Below are 17040 nucleotides of genomic sequence, written 5' to 3' on the forward strand. Positions count from 1 at the left end.
TCTCCCTGATGCTGAGCCAGTACAAGACGTGGTTGGCTTCACCATCTGTAGCATTATGACACAGTTCAGAAATTGTGTCCTATGCTCATGTATTGATGCCTATGGAGGTGGCCATTTTCATGGAGACCAAGATTTAATCAAAGACTGACCGGTAAGACAACATGACTTCAGTAATGGAGACAGAAATTTAAAAGACACTTCAGTCTCTAGAGATTCATTAGCTGCTTTTCTTTAACGCATAGTTGCCTACTCTCCCAGATTGTCCGGGAAACTCTCGCATTTCTGGGCGACCTCCCGGAAGAGCAGGGCAACCTCCCGGGTTCTTGCCCCCGCAATAGATAAGTGGCTTAATGATAGATAGATAGATAGATAGATAGATAGATAGATATTAGATAGATAGATAGATTTTAGATCGATAGATAAATAGATAGATAGATAGATTTTAGCTGGTCCAATGTGTAATATATGTAGCACGTGCCCTTGTGTTTCAAACTCCCATTGTCCTATAGATTGTAAGCTTGCGAGCAGGGTTCTCTTACCTCTCTGTCTGTCTGTATTACCCAGTATTGTTTTATTAATGTTTGTTCCCAATTGTAAAGCGCTATTGAATTTGCTGACGCTATATAAATACATGTTGATCATGATGATAGATAGATAGATAGATAGATAGATAGATAGATAGATAGATAGATAGATAGATAGATATGTAAGGTTTCTACCCTGTTACATATATTTTTGTAATTATTACTGCCACTATTTAAATAGGACAATTGCATTTTAGAGCTGAGACCTGGTCTAGCTGTCTCCACAATTAGCTGACGGGGTCGAAGGAAAGGTTGCAGCAAGGTTGATGCTAGCTCAGTCAATGTACCCACAATGCATCTGCCTCTCTAGCCTGCTGGCACAGTAAGAGTGTAAACCTTCATCTGAAAATCAGACATTTAGGGACATACAGACGTTAAACGAGCAACTATGGCCCGTGCTTTTAATTAACAGATCAATTAAGCAGCAAACAGCCAAATTAAAAGAGCGGAGTCTTTTCAGAGGCACAGCCTTAATTACCAACCCGCTAGTGGCCTTAATTAATGGACCTGGCTTCAGTAACGGCGATACTCCGCCGAGATCACAAGGAGGCTTGAAGGAGCTGATTTCTGCCATGCTGGTTTTAAGAGGCCAGGGAATGAATTTACAACCGATAAGAAACTTATTGTCTTGTTTTTTTCCTTTGGACTTTAAGTGCTTTTTTTTATTCTTTTTTTTTATTTTGAGAGAGCTGAGTTTGAATAAGTGCAACTTTAAAAAATATGTGTGCTGGCGATTGCAGTGATATATATATATATAGCATAAACCATTAATCATATTTAAACAGCTAGTTGCGGGTATATGTATTCAGATAGTAACATTTTATTGTCTTGCCACCATATATCTTGCAGAATGTGTTTGCTTTTTCCTTTGTTTTCTTGCGTACATGCCATGAATCGTGAACCTACCAGCATAAAACATGTCTGCAAACGCTTGCAACAATAGGAAGCTAAGGGGTATATTTATCAATCTGCATCATTTTTTTTAAAAGACAATTTTATTAAAGACAAAGCCCATCGGTGTTGTCTTTAATAAAATTGCTGTTTTTAAAATAAATGACGACAAATTTCTAAACCGCCGCTTGGAGTGTACATACCGGAGGCAGCCAATTTGCAATCTGAACCAATATGTATCACAATACAGCCTCTAAGTCTCTAAGAATGACTTTTACATTTTTTTTTATTCACAAAGCCATAGGACAAACTATTTATTTAACGCTCATCCTAAAACATGCATTAAGGCCAGCCCTGATTTATTTTTTTTTCCCCTTTGGCGTTTGTGAATCCCCCTTGTAGTTGTTATTGACATCAATTATTTAATTCAGCAAAGTTAATGGAATTGGGGAATCTGTGGGGAAGGGGAAGAGTGAAACCTGTGTACGGAATGAAGTGTATCATGTTGCTTGTTAAACTATAGACAAGATGTTTGCCCAAAAATAAAAACTTAGGGTTGATCCTCATTTTGCTAAATTATTACTTAGTAAAGGAAAATAAAACTAATTATATTGATTTGTACAAGCATCTAATGTCCTAACAGCTATATTTTAACTTGCGTTCAGTCTGTAAAAACATTATTAATTCCAAACTTACCTCTGGCTCCGGAACAGTGGCATTGCTAAAGGTTTCCGAGAGGATATTATACAGCTCATAAATATTCATACTGTGTGTAATTTACACTAACTGCATATTTAACTACTTTTTATAGCCCCTCCCAGGAGGAGTGAAAACAAGGTGTGGGCGGGACTTAATGACACATTTTACCATCAATTGATGGGGCATGATGTATGATGCTGCAAATTGCATCTTCACACCCCAGCTCACTCAGTGTTCAACCAATCAGAGTCTAGCTATCATTTATCTAGCACATTCTAGAAAATGATAGCTAGATTCTGATTGGTTGCTTTGGCAACATGTTCAATTTTACTTTTTTAGAAGGTTTGATACATGTACCCTTAATTATTTTATTACATTTTACCTTGAAAAAAGACATTTTCCGCTGTTCTAAATTATAGATATGAAAAAAACAAGCGTTACGTTGACTTTTTGTGCGTTTACGTTCTCCAGTGTTCACGGCTTAAATTCTCCGCTTTGTTCGCAGATGGGAAGTCCGTCTCTCTGTCTCCGCTGGACGCCCAGCCTCACAGTCCACGCTACTCAGCCTCAAGCCAGCGGGAGAGTCTGGAGGTGCGCGTGCGAGAAGTGGAGGAAGAGAACCGCGCCCTTCGCAAGCAGCTCAACCTGGCGCAAAGCCGGAGCACCTCACACCGCCACGGCAACCGCTCCAAAACCTACTCCATGGAGGAGGGGACGGGAGACAGCGAGAGCCTGCGGGCGGGAATCGTGGCCGGTAACAGCTCGGAGTGTGGCCAGCAGCCGGCGGTGGAGAAGTGTGAGGTGCGTGTCAATGTCCGCCGCTAATTGGCTTTTCAGGAGAAAAAAAAATGGTTACGTTCAGTAAATTAAATTATTTTACTCGTTAAGTGCATTAAGGACCTGAATTTTAGGAAAAGAGGCATTTAATGAGTTAAACCTTTCCCGTAACACTGTGATCATTATGGTAAAACGTTCTTTTCCTCTACAGCCTATAATTGAATTTACTTTCCATTACTAAAGGAGCAGAACGAGGTGGCGATTCAGATGTAACTAATATGGGCGGAATGTTGCCTTGTATTGTCTGTAGGATTGTTATCCTGTGTATTCCACATTTTATAATGTTAGGTATGGTCAATAACACCTCACTTTTATAAAATATACATTATGTAGTCACCTTTTATTAGTTCGTTTTTTTTCCATCTGATCCACGTAAAATAAGATTTTTGTTAGCAGAGAGCAGAGAACAATTGTAATTATGTCTAATTTCCTAGGGCAGCACTGAAAAAATTACCTAAGGATTGTAAATGACCTCTTTACATTCCAAATAAAGACATTTTATTTATAGAATATGGGGTAAAATTGAATAGAACATTTTCAAGAACATTTTCAGATTCCTCCGTAGTGATTTCTTCTGTTGCCACAGCAATAGCTCTGGACAATAAGGACATTAATGAAATCTTGTACATGGGTAATTGTACAAAAAATGGTATGCATGCCTTTTTAACCATATTCTCTCATTCTCCTATTAAAGTGTAGAAATAAAAACACATTTGCATATGGCACAACTTTTTGGGGAATCAGTACACTGTGTCAGCGCTGCTGCTTTGCAGTAGAAACGGTGTGGCTACACATGAAGTGGGTGTGGCCATCCACCCAACTCCCCACCCCTGAGGGGACATGTTAAGCACTTCTGAGCACTGGCACGCCCCAGCCACCTTCAAAACACCCTTTCAATGCAATGTCATGCAGCGCAGCAATGAATGGGACAAAGCTGTCCGCGGGCAGGAAGGCGGGACAGAGCGCTGAAAACCAGGAGAGTTAAGGATTCTTCCGCATCCTGATGGATTGGGGTCTCCATGATGTGATTTGTTACAACCTGCTGCGTTTTGGCCCCGCTCCACATTAAAATGACGGGATTGCAGGATTGCGTCAGAGGGGGGGGGGGGGAGTGGGCAAAATTATACAATTCTTAGCAACAATCCCCCCCCAGAAGTGGAGACATAAAAATATTGACAAGTGTGCACATCTCATTTGTGAGGACCTAAGTGGCTTTGACGTGGTTGATGCTAGAACCATCATCATCATCGCCATTTATTTATATAGCACCACTATTTCCGCAGCGCTGTACAGAGAACTCACTCACATCAGTCCCTGCCCCATTGGGGCTTGCAGTCTAAATTCCCTAACACACACACAACCAGCCAGTACCTAACCAGAATATTAAAACATTCATTTTTACAGAGCTAGACCAACTTGTAGCCAGATAATTACATTTTTTTACAGGAATGGATCACCTTGTAGCCAATCAAAACATTCACAAAGGTAGACCAACATATGGCCAATCAGAGCATTACAACAATCCCAGGGCTGGCGCAGCCAATAACAGCAGAACATTCTAAAAGATTGACCAACATGTATTCAATCAGAGCATTAGAACAGTCACAGGGCTAGTGCAGCCAATAACAGAGGAACATTCACAGAGATTGAACAAACATGTAGCCAATCAGAGCAGAATATAACACAGAGCTAGAGCAGCCGGTAGCCAATCAGAGCAGACCATTCACAATGCAAGTTAAACAATAGTAGCATAAGTATGTTTTTCGTTTGCTATTTACAATTTGTTCATATTCTTTACATGAAAAAAAAGTAATCCAAAGGGGCAAGTCCAATTCAAAGAGTAATGTGCTCCGGAGTGCCTCCAGATTGGTCACTCTGCAGCAATGCAACATTGCATTTGCTATGTTGGGGTACCATAACACATGAAAATGTCCCAAGCCAAATAATTGATTTTGTTATCATCCAGCCCTTGAGCTATAACATATATGATATGTCCTTCATAAAAAATACTCAGACGTCACCACTGTTTGGAATACACAATGAATTTAATTACAGGTATTTCCGGACATTTACTTATTATCTTTTCACTTTCTGTTGAGCAAATACAAAGTGCGTATAAAACACTAAGGTCGGCGCGACTATGTACACTTAAAGTCAGTAGATGTGTACACAACACTTAACCTGGAATACTCAAACCAAAGTCCCATTAAATGCATTTCAAAACACATTACCGCACAAAAGATGTTTCCTTTTCAAGGTGTATTGCTGTGCAGTTATTTTCTTCAATGCATATTACTGTACAAAAGATACATTTTCCCCGGAATCATTATTGTTGTACTAATACTGTTTATTCCCCATTATCACAAATGGAACAAGTGGTTAGGATTGCTGCCTTACCGCGCCGTGACCTTGGGTTCATTTCCAACCAGAGCCCTATCTATGTGGAATTTATATGTTCTCCACTCGTTTGAGCGGTTTTCCTCCAGGTGCTCCGCTTAACTCTAATGCTTCAAAAACATACTGCTAACCTAAGTGGCAGTGGACTAAATTGACCCTAGTGTGTGTGTGTGCCTGTAGTAGTGAATTAAATTGTAAGCTTCAGTGGACTGATGTGAACGAATAATCACTTACTGTTTTGCATAGTACTCTAACATTACATAAATAAGGGACAATGAAATTCCTGCATGTTACGTTCCCTCCTTCCGGCATCTAACGGGTTAGCGGTTTGTTTACCCCTGTGCTGACTGCGCTGTGTTTAAACATAAGAATCTCTAGAGAGCCTGGTGCTCGGTTCAAATGGGCCGTGAAACTCAGATTGACAGCGCGAGTCAGGCATGTCTCTTGGGTTGGGAGACGGGAGGAAATTCTCCTTCAGAATATTCATATATTTTTTTTTCTCTCCTACTGTTTCATGCATGGCAAACAACGTATTGACCTTTTTATTGTGTAATGTAGTAATTTAGAGTATAATTGGCTTTTGGCAGGTGAAGCGTTGTGGTAGGGGAAATGGAAACCATTCAAGACCCTTATTTTTATTGAAAGAAAAAAACAAGACAGGATAGTCCCAGTCTGCATCTCAGACAGCCACGCGGGCTGAGAGAGCTGTGTGACATTTACTTATGCTGCTGTACACATTTCGCTCAAGCCTCAGTGCACTGGTACAGGCGTATATCTGTCAAGCCTTATAGGAAGGGGTAGTGCTGTGGAGGAGGGTGTCTGTATGTCCTCTCACATCCCATTACCGACTCGAGACCGTTCTGACACCTCTTAGTACTTGTACATAGGGCCACTAAAAAGGAACTGTTTCGATTTAAGGGGCCGCAGTGCGGAGTGTGCTCAGGGACCCTGCATAATAGGCAGGTCACATCAACATTCTATACGCTCTGCTGGATACAGATGATTCTAATGGTTGCTTTCAAAACTGTCTGTGTGGGGAAAAAAATGACAATTTAAGTTTACTTTTTGTAATATAATAACTGATTTATTTTACATTTTTCTTATGTAAAGTATGTTGCTGAGTTTTTTTTCACACATTTAATATAGTTTTTTATTTGAAAAGACTCTTCCTGATATAAAAAAAAAAAAATAACATTTAAAAATGTTTTGGAAATCGAAAAAAACCAAAACGCGCTTGGCACTCAAGAAACGAGTGCCATGCGGAATTAACTTGTTGACTATGTTGCTTGTGCCAAAGATGCGTGCACAGCATGTACGGGGAATTCTGCGCAGTTCCTATTGGCAGCCCTGTTTCTACCTTCCTCCCAGAATGCTCTTCTGCTTGACATGACAAGGCCCATCTTGGTTGAATATCACTCACAGATTTGTATCCACTAAGTGCCTCAATTTGTACAAGGGTGCATATGTAGACAGAGCAAGATGGCAGCATTCGTTTCACAGGCATTGGGGGAAGTTTGGGCAGGGTGAAGGCGTTCCTTGCAGAGTACGGAGTAGGCACACCCGAGAAGCTTATTTCGCAGAGCAGCGAAGAAATGAGATTTAATTTTGCAGAGCGAGATTACTATAATACGGTAAAGCGGTGGAGAGGGATTATTTGGGCTAAACCGAGCAGTGTGATGCTTCAGTAATAGAAGGTTGGACGTTAGTGCGGCATTTACACAATTCCGCCGCGCACCTCGTCAGAAATGTCCTCCTCTCCTTACAACTGGGAGGCACCTTGACTGACCTCCACATCATGAAAACGTTTCTCGAGAGCCACGCGGAATTAAGTTGTCGACTATTTTGCAAAAATAATTGAATAAGAGGAATAGCATAGGTGGCGAAAGGATTGTCCCCTTACAGGGAGGGTAATTGGGGATTGGGCTTGGAGTGGGTGGACACGAACTTTGGGACCACGTGCAGTCTGTGTGACGTTCTCTTGACGTGACAAGTTATTTTTTGGATTTTAATATTTTAGTCTAAGATCTAAAACAACAGCCATATGTTTGTCTCGTTATTAACGCATTATTTAAAAAAAAACAAAAAACAACTAAGTAGGAGAAGCGTCTACAACAAAATGGGAGTCAGGGAGTTTAAATAATTGGTGTCCAGCCCTATTCACTATTTTGTTTCACATTGTTTGTGTGTTATTACGCTGACATGAAGGGCCTGATTTTTAATGACCATTACTTTTTTGGCAGGTGGGGCCATGAATCTTGGCAGATGAGGCATGGGTCTTGGCAGGTGGAACCGTGGGTCTTGGCAGGGGAGGCGTGGGTCTTGGCAGGTGGGACGGCAGGTCTTGGTAGGGAGACCGTGGGTCTTGAGAGGTGGGACGGTGGGTCTTGGCAGGTGGGACCATGGGTCTTGGCAGGTGAGGCGTCAGTCTTAACAGGTGGAACCATGGGTCTTGGCAGGGAGACCGTGGGTCTTGGCAGAGAGACCGTGGGTCTTGGCAGGTCGGACCATGGGTCTTGGCAGCTGAGGTGGGGGTCTTGGCAGGTTGGACCGTGGGTCTTGGCAGGTGAGGCGTTGGTCTTGTCAGATTAGGTGGGGGTCTTGGCAGGTTGGACCCTGGGTCTTGGCAGGTGAGGCATGGGTCTTGGCAAGTAGGACCGTGGGTCTTGGCAGGTGAGGCGTGGGTCTTGGCAGGTAGGACCGTGTGTCTTGGCAGGTGGGACCATGGGTCTTGGCAGCTGAGGTGTTGGTCTTGGCAGGATGGACCGTGGGTATTGGCAGCTGAGGCGTGGTTCTTAGCAGGGAGACTGTGGGTCTTGGCAGGTGGGACTATGGATCTTGCCAGGTGAGGTGTGGGACTTGGCAGATGGAACCGTGTTTATTTTGCCTTATACCATATAGAGACAATCCTCAAATTAAAATGGATTTTATGTTTACTATTTCCAGCACAAAAAAGCATTTTGCCCATTCTCCCATGAGTGGGCAGGGCCTGGTTTTTGTGTTCAAATTGATGGATATAACATGTAAAAATAATAAGCAGTTCATGTCAATGACAGAAGAAACAAACATAAATAAAGCAACTGATGACAGTAAATTTCCGTGATAACAGCTGTTCTTTAGTAAAGGAAATATTTGATTTAGCACCTTTCACTCTTTTCCCAGAGAGGAAATTGTGTTTTGTGCTTTGAGCTCGCTGCAAATAGAGCAAACTCATTACCTGGCCCATTATTGTCAGTAGCTGCACTTGTATTACTCGGGCTATTTGTTATAATTTATATGTGAAATATGCCCTAATGCAGGAAATTAGTCTTATACCAAATATTCAGCGGCATCACAACTTGTATTTTATCACACACGTACTGTAATCAACTTTGGGACCTTAAGACACCGAAGTCACTGGAACAACACAATCTGAATTCTGTAGAAAAAAAATTATCCCCCATTGTAAGTTGAAGGTTGGATTCTATTGGCCAGTGGCCACTATATGTCAGAAACTCGTAGCTAATAGCAAGAACTCGGGATGGACACTTAGAGACAGTCTTAGTGAAAGGTGACAAGAGCAGGAAGCTGCTCCCAATGTTCTGACCTCTATATAAGATCAGGGTCACAGTTTTGTACTTTATTTATAAAATAGACTGATTACAATGTGCAGTCAAGATGATTGCATTGATCAATGCAACTCTAGTCACGGTTACAACCAAGGATCATCATCATCATTTATTTATATAGCGACACTAATTCCGCAGCGCCGTACAGAGAACTAACTCACATCAGTTCCTGCCCCATTGGAGCTTACAGTCTAAATTCCCTAATATAGACACACACTCTCACAGACAGACAGAGAGAGAGACTAGGGTCAATTTTGACAGCAGCCAATTAACCTACCAGTATGTTTTTGGAGTGTGGGAGGAAACCGGAGCACCCTGAGGAAACCCACGCAAACACGGGGAGAACATACAAACTCCACACAGGTAAGGCAATGGTTGGTAATTGAACTCATGACCCCAGTGCTGAGAGGCAGAAGTGCTAACCACTGAGCCACTGATCTGGAGGGTTAGGATAAAATCAGAGTTCAAGGTCAAGGTGAAGGCCAAGGTCTGGTGCACCGGAACAGTTTTGATAGGTGTTTAGGCAGAGCAGAATTTAAACCCCAGTTGTCTGTACAGGTGAACAGAAGGGGAAGGCACAATTTGTGGTGTATAGCCGAGGTTCTGATACACAGGAAATCAGTAAGCGCATAGCAGGATACTGGTGCTAATGATTCACACTCAATAGTCTGACACCCCAGTGATCGGGGTGCTGGTTAAATATAGCATCTGAGGCACGCCGGGCGTCAACGATGGCGTAGCAGACGATTCCATAAAAACCTCCCTCTGTTAAACCTGTTCCGCTTCACTCTGCTACCTGTTTGCTGTGAGCAGTTGAACGTCTAGCACAGTGGCCTAGTGGTTAGCACTCCTGCCTCACGGCCCTGGGGTCATAAGTTCGATTCCCGACCATGGCCTTATCTGTGTGGAGTTTGTATGTTCTCCCTGTGTTTGCGTGGGTTTCCTCCCACAATCCAAAAACATACTGGTAGGTTAATTGGCTGCTATCTAAATTGACCCTAGTTTGGGTGTGTGTGTGTGTGTGTGTGTGTGTGTGTGTGTGTGTGTGTGTGTGTGTTAGGGAATTTAGACTATGGGGCAGGGACTGATGGGAATGAGTTCTTTGAACAGTGCTGTGGAATTTGTGGCGCTATATGAATAACTGATGATGATGATCCAAAGCCACTGGCCATCGCCGAAACACAACCCCATACTCCTTGTACATCTCATCTTCGAAGCCAGTCTCTTAAAGGTATGAGCCCCATACCTGGATTTATAGAGGCTCTCCCCAACGCTATAAGTGATCTGAGGCTGGGACAGAGCATGTCTTTGTGACACATGGACCTTAGCAGAGGAAAGCTTTGTTATATATTCTGAACCCACTCACTAAGAGAATAAGACATTGCTGTTGGCCACAGTGAGGGACAGGTGAGGTCCCCAGACCCTCTCTTTCCCACCACTGATCTAGGCAACATACTTTGCTAAAACCTGAGCTGTTAGACTTTGCATTTACTTAGTATACACTTCCTGCTGTTTGGGTTTCATCTGTGCATAGTACAAACTCCAGGTTACCATTTATGTTGTAAGAAGGTTCTGGGAACCCCATTAGTAAATTAAATTTCTAACAAATCTCAGTAATTTCCCAGACTTTATTTTTTTGTGCTAAACCCATCGGTATTTAAAAGTCTTAATGGCTCTTTAAGAAGTTTTAATGTTGCTGGGACCTGCCATTTCTTGTTAAATAATAAAACACTTGATCAATAAAGCAGCAAGCCATTAATAAGAGGTTGGTCTCGCAGCTCCTGAATACAAATTTCTGTTGACTGCATTAGCCATGACGCCGGCTGGTGCTGATTGGAACTGTTACTACTGAAATAATCATTTTATTATTATTAGAAATAGAGCAGCTAAAAGGAAAAATGGGGAGATGCAGCCATTGTCCAGCAATATGCACCCTTTCTTCAACAGGTGACCATCAAAGATCGGGACGCTGTGTTTAGATTGGTGCAGACAAAATGTACAACGAGCAGAGTCAACAAAGCGGAGTGTTCAGTTTCATTAGAAGGTGATGATTGACCCTCATAGAGAACGTAGCACTAATTATGTTACAGTTCATAGGACCTGCATAGTTTGGCAGTAAATTAACCTAACCGGGCTTAGAAATGGCGGTTTGTGCCGTGGGGTTTGCCCCAAATAACTGCCTCACCTGTGATAACTCCAACCTCTACTTGACCAGGTCGTTGTTGCCAACTCATTAAAGCCCTAGTTGTACTACTTAACATTAACAATACTCAACATTATTATCATCATCATCATCATCATTTCTTTCATCTCCTGTTTATGGTTGCTAATGAATGGGCAGCACAGTGGCTTAGTGGTTAGCTCTTCTGCCTAACAGAATTGGGTTCATGAGTTCGATTCCCGACCATGACCTTATCTGTGTGTATGTTCTCCCTGTGTTTTTATTCACCACTTTAAAATAACTAGAGGTCCGATAAGAAACTGCTATCTCAATAGAGGCTTCTTATTGGTCCCAAGTCCACACCCCACAAGCGTCACACAGCCCCCCACAAAGCTGGGGGAAGAACGATGGGGCCCCAGGAAAGACAGAAGCATGGAGCAGCCCGAGGGTCTCCGGTGAGGGGTGCGTTGGGTAGGGTGATATTTTTCACACTTCCCAAGAGTACATTTTGAGTTATTCGAATGAGGGCACTTGAAGAAATGCTGACTTAAAGGATACCTTCAACCAAAACTTAAAAAAAGAATACTGAATATTACTAAGTTAAGGTCTGGCATTCCTCTTGATCTGACTGGTTCAAGTGCTGCAACAACCCATCCTGATATCCTGATTGTACTAGTACTTATGTGAGTTAGGGAGACAGTGCCCCCTAGTGGCTAGTACTAGTACTTATGTGAGTTAGGGAGACAGTACCCCCTTGTGGCTGGTTCTAGCACATATGTGAGTTAGGGAGACAGCACGGTGGCTTAGTGGTTAGCACTACTGCCTCTCAGCACTGGGGTCAAGAGTTTGATTCCCGACCATGACCTTATCTGTGTGGACTTTGTATGTTCTCCCCGTGTTTGTGTGGGTTTCCTCTGGGAGCTCCGGTTTCCTCCCACACTCCAAAAACATACTAGTAGGTTAATTGGCACCTATCAAATTGACCCTCATCTCTCTTCTCTCTCTATGTCTATGTTAGGGAATTTAGACTGTAAGCTCCAATGGGGAAGGGACTGATGTGAGTTCTCCCTACAGCGCTGCAGAATTAGTGGGTTATATAAATAGCTGATGAATTATGAACCTATTTATTCACAGAAAATGGCATCGTTCGTTGCTTATCTAACTTTAGCTATAAACACATTGATATATCTTTTATAGTTCCTTTACAATCTTTTTAGCCACGTAATTATATCCTTAGGCAGAGTTGTGTATCTCCGTTGCTCTGGGAAACAACACCGCAGCTGAGCTCCCTGCATGGGAAACAGCTGTACCCAGAGAGAACTTTGCGTTACATCCTGGTCCCGGCAGTTGTTTACCTAGTTTATCCTACACATGGAAATTCCGTATTATGAGGACCCAGGAACTGCTGTCCACGTTCTTCAGTCCCTAGGCGCCTAATTAATTTTAGGTGATAATAAGTAATAATCTATTCTACTGAGATACATTTATTGCCAGCAATGGATTGGGCGTTCCTGATGATATTCTTCAGGCTCCAGAGGCCTAATTAATGTTAGATGATAGTAAATACAACAAATGCCTTGCACGATAAATACACAGCAGATAATTATGAATTTAGTATCATAGTCATAAATGTATCACACGCAATAGAATGCATGTCCATGCATATATTCTTCAGTCCTTATGAGCCTAATTAATGATAGGTTATAGGTGATTGAGAGTGATAGATTTGCTTAGAACATGAAATATAATTACCAGCTAGTGAGTATATATATATATATATATATATATATATATATATATATATATATATATATATATATATATATATATATATATATATATCTATATCCGAATATAAGATGGGTTTCACGGAGGACTATGTTCATTAGACCTTATGAACTAATTCACCATGGGGTGAGAATAAGTATTTAATTTCAGTTCCATGAGCCATAAGTAACTTGTAGATAATTCAAGTAGAATCCCTTACACACAATTATAGGTTAACACCTTTGGATATAAATGTACTTGTCAATTAAGCGCAATATACATTTGACAGAACTATATAAAAATGTATATTATTGTATACATACACATTTATTGTACTACAATAAAAAATACACACACACAGAGGCCAGTCCTGGCTAATTAACAAGGTCAGGCTAATGAATTTTAAATAAAAAAAAAAAAGTCAATTAATGGACAGATAGGTGTCCTTTCGGGACATGACCTGATTAATGTCTGTGACTTCATAAATAATTGAGATTTATGGTGATAATGTAATTATACTAATTATGTGTATCAGTAGGTTCATCGTATAGTGAAATACAAAACAAGGATTATATTTAACAATGGAATGGATGCATTTATAATGTTATATTGGTGTGTGCAATTTAAGTATGATATTAGCAACACATGTAAACCGTTATAGCTGCTTGTGTAAGGTATTGGTTTCAGGGGCAACAGTAGGGGGGGTTCCAAATGCTTGATTTCTGGGGAAAAAAAGCCACTGCATTTTAGAAAACTGCAGTGTGTATAAATGTGTTAAAAATGATATATAATAAGGAGTACATTAGAAAACCCCACATGAATATTAACCTCCTATACATAATCTGTCAATATAATCAATCTTGAACTTCCTACCAAATTAAAAATAATATCTTGAAAAGTAAGACAGCACTGAAAAATACATACTAATCTCCCTTCAGATCCAATTAATGAAAAAAATAAAATACAATTAGTGTTTCAGTTACTCACCCAATGCTTGGTTCACTCTCAGCAGCCAGGAAACCACAGAATATCCCGGTTTGAGAATCAATATGAATCTGTTAGGAGAATGTCAAGTAGATTAATTTGAGAGATGGCTAAAGAGATAGGGGCAGTGGTCCAAGTGGAAATTTAGAAGTTGCAGTATGAAAAAAATAGTGGGATTATAAATGAATGGAATGTGATAGTGATACAATGAAGGCAGTAGGAGAAGTGGTGGTATGACATACCCCGCATACCCCCCACTTCCACCACTGTATGTATATATATATATATATATATATATATATATATATATATATAGAGAGAGAGAGAGAGAGAGAGAGAGAGAGAGATAGCGAGAGAGAGAGAGAGAGAGAGAGAGAAGGTGACGGAATGTGATAGTGTTGCAAAGAAGGCAGTAGGAAAAGTGTCAGTCTGTCATACCCCGTATACCCCCCACTTCCACCACGGTGGCTCAGTGGTTAGCACTTCTGCCTTACAGCACTGGGGTCATGAGTTCAATTCCAGACCATGGCCTTATCTGTGTGGAGTTTGTATGTTCTCCCCATGTTTGCATTGGTTTCCTCCAGGTGCTCCTGTTTCCTCCCACACTCCAAAAACATACTAGTAGGTTAATTGGCTGCTAACAAATTGACCCTAGTCTGTGTGTCTGTGTGTGTATGTTAGGGGATTTAGACTGTAAGCTCCAATGGGCCAGGGACTGATGTGAGTGAGTTCTCTGTACAGCGTTGCAAAATTAGTGGCGCTATATGAATAAATGGTGATGATGATGATGACAATGTGAGTGACTGGAATGTGATAGTGATACAATAAAGACAGTAGGAGAAGTGACAGTATGACATACCCCCGTATACACCCCACTTCCACCACTGGATAGGGGTCTATTTATCACGCAGTGTAAAGCCTTAACTCCAGCGAATAAGAACTCTTTGTGGACAATTTACCAACTTTTTTTTAACTTTTTGGCCCTTCGATTGTTTTCACCTGAAAAGTTAACACCGTCTTTGTACGGAGTTAAGCTGATACCTATGTGTATTTCAGACCTTCTGGAGAGGACGGTCAGTAAGGCAGCTCTATCTGTTTCCTCGCCAGCACACTGCCCGCTCCTTCCCTGACAGGTGTAATCAGAGCTCTGTGTTAAGTCAGGCACAGGAATATAAAATGCAAATATAAATGAAAACATTAACCTAAATGTTTTTCCTTAAACCTGTGCAAGATTGCTATTAGCTGAAAGAGTGAACATTCAGAGAACAGAGAAACTGTGCAGGATCATTCAAACTACTCAAACGATACATCCTGTCTGTGAAAGTTCTCATGTTTAGCCTTAATTGTGCTATCTTCGTGTTCTGTTCCTTGATACACTCGTTACATAACCACACCCTTTCCCTCTTATGACACGCCTACTTCAGTGACACTTTAAACCTAGTTTACTATATCTCTCAGAGTTCTATATATAATAGCTCCTGAATCAAGACATTATTATAAATTCATATCACAGTCAAAATGCAGATATATATGTGTGAAATAGGATCTTTACTGTAATCTTACACATTGCAAATGTAATAGATGACAATCTATGTGTAGGTACAGTAACTTGTTAATTTCTTGCTAATTGTGTATAACATAATTATGTGGGCGCATGTATGTATGTATGTATGTATGTATGTATGTATGTATGTATGTATGTATGTATGTCTCTCAGAATTCATTACCTTTACCATGTTGGCTGCATTGTCTCCACCTTACATACAGTGATCCTAATTGTACTTAATATACAGTTTTCTAGTTTGCCTGTTTTATACCACTCAAGATATGTGGCTATAAAACAAAAACAGTACGCTTCTTATTAACATAAACACAATACAGTTATGGCAGCACGCTGGCTCAGTGGTTAGCACTTCTGCCTTACAGGACTGGGGTCATGAGTTCAATTCCCGACCATGGCCTTATCTGTGTGGAGTTTGTATGTTCTCCCCGTGTTTGCGTTGGTTTCCTCCGGGTGCTCCGGTTTCCTCCCACACCCCAAAAACATACCGGTAAGTTAATTGGCTGCTATCTAAATTGACCCTAGTTTGTGTGTGTGTGTATGTTAGTGAATTTGGACTGTAAGCCCCAATGGGGCAGGGACTGATGTGAGTGAGTTCTCTGTACTGCGCTGCAGAATTATTGGTGCTATATAAATAAATGGTAAATAATAATAATAATAATGCAGTCCATATCAATGTAGCTTTTATAACTATAGCAACAGGCCCAACAGGCTCAGTTCTATTAGCAATATTCTTATTAAACCTCCAATAATACATTACAATACAATATTTGCAAGTCTGCCACAAATATCTCATTATCTTGCAGCCACTACACATTGTCCACTAATCTCCCTTTGGTCTCACAGGGGGAGGGGATGTCACCATACAAACCATCCTTTTTATAAAATTTACTAACAATTAATATGAACCTTTGATACAATCTCTTAATACTATCTTTCCCACTAACATTCACTACAATTTCAAAACAAACTATGTGCAAAGTCACTACTTATATCTCTTTAGCGCAGTATATTTTAAGCACACTTTCATTTACTAGTCCCACAGTTGTACAGCGTTGCAGTAGTTAATTCTAACATCTGCATACCAACTACAATGTATTTACAATACTGCAATATCATAGCCACAATCATTTCTACAAAATAAAGACAGTTCCATTCAAACCCCTCATCATTGCTGAGCAAATGATGTGATCTTTCCAAGATACCAGCCCTCCATGTTGCCCCAATGTGATAGCTCTTATAATACCATACTTGTCAACTCTCCCGGAATGTCCGGGAGACTCCCGCACTTTGCAAGAGTCCCCCGGACTCCCAGATTCCCGGTGTTTGGCGTCACAGGGGGCATCACAGGGGGCGGGGCTAAAATGACGCGATTTTGGCCGTCCCGCCCCCCTCACGCCCCCCTCCACTGGCTGGCTCCCGGAAGGGAGCTGAAGAAAGTCGGCAGGTATGTATAATACTTGCTTGTCCATGTGGATATGTGTAAGTGGTGGTAATTAACACAATTACGACACCCACGAGACCTACAAATATAAAAACGAATGTATTAAAAAC

At 41.1% G+C, this 17040-nt stretch overlaps 1 protein-coding gene across 2 annotated transcripts in view; it reads left to right on the plus strand.

Annotated features, from left to right (window-relative positions):
* The window catches only part of LARGE1 (LARGE xylosyl- and glucuronyltransferase 1), a 325519-nt gene that overhangs the window by 129012 nt on the left and 179467 nt on the right, over positions 1-17040 (plus strand). For both annotated transcript variants that reach the window (XM_075210435.1, XM_075210436.1), the window contains exon 3: positions 2680-2975. In XM_075210435.1, the coding sequence (XP_075066536.1) occupies positions 2680-2975 (296 nt within the window). The remainder of the gene's footprint in view (positions 1-2679; positions 2976-17040) is intronic.

Source organism: Mixophyes fleayi, chromosome 4 (genome assembly GCF_038048845.1).
Source record: "Mixophyes fleayi isolate aMixFle1 chromosome 4, aMixFle1.hap1, whole genome shotgun sequence".
NCBI lineage: Eukaryota > Metazoa > Chordata > Amphibia > Anura > Limnodynastidae > Mixophyes > Mixophyes fleayi.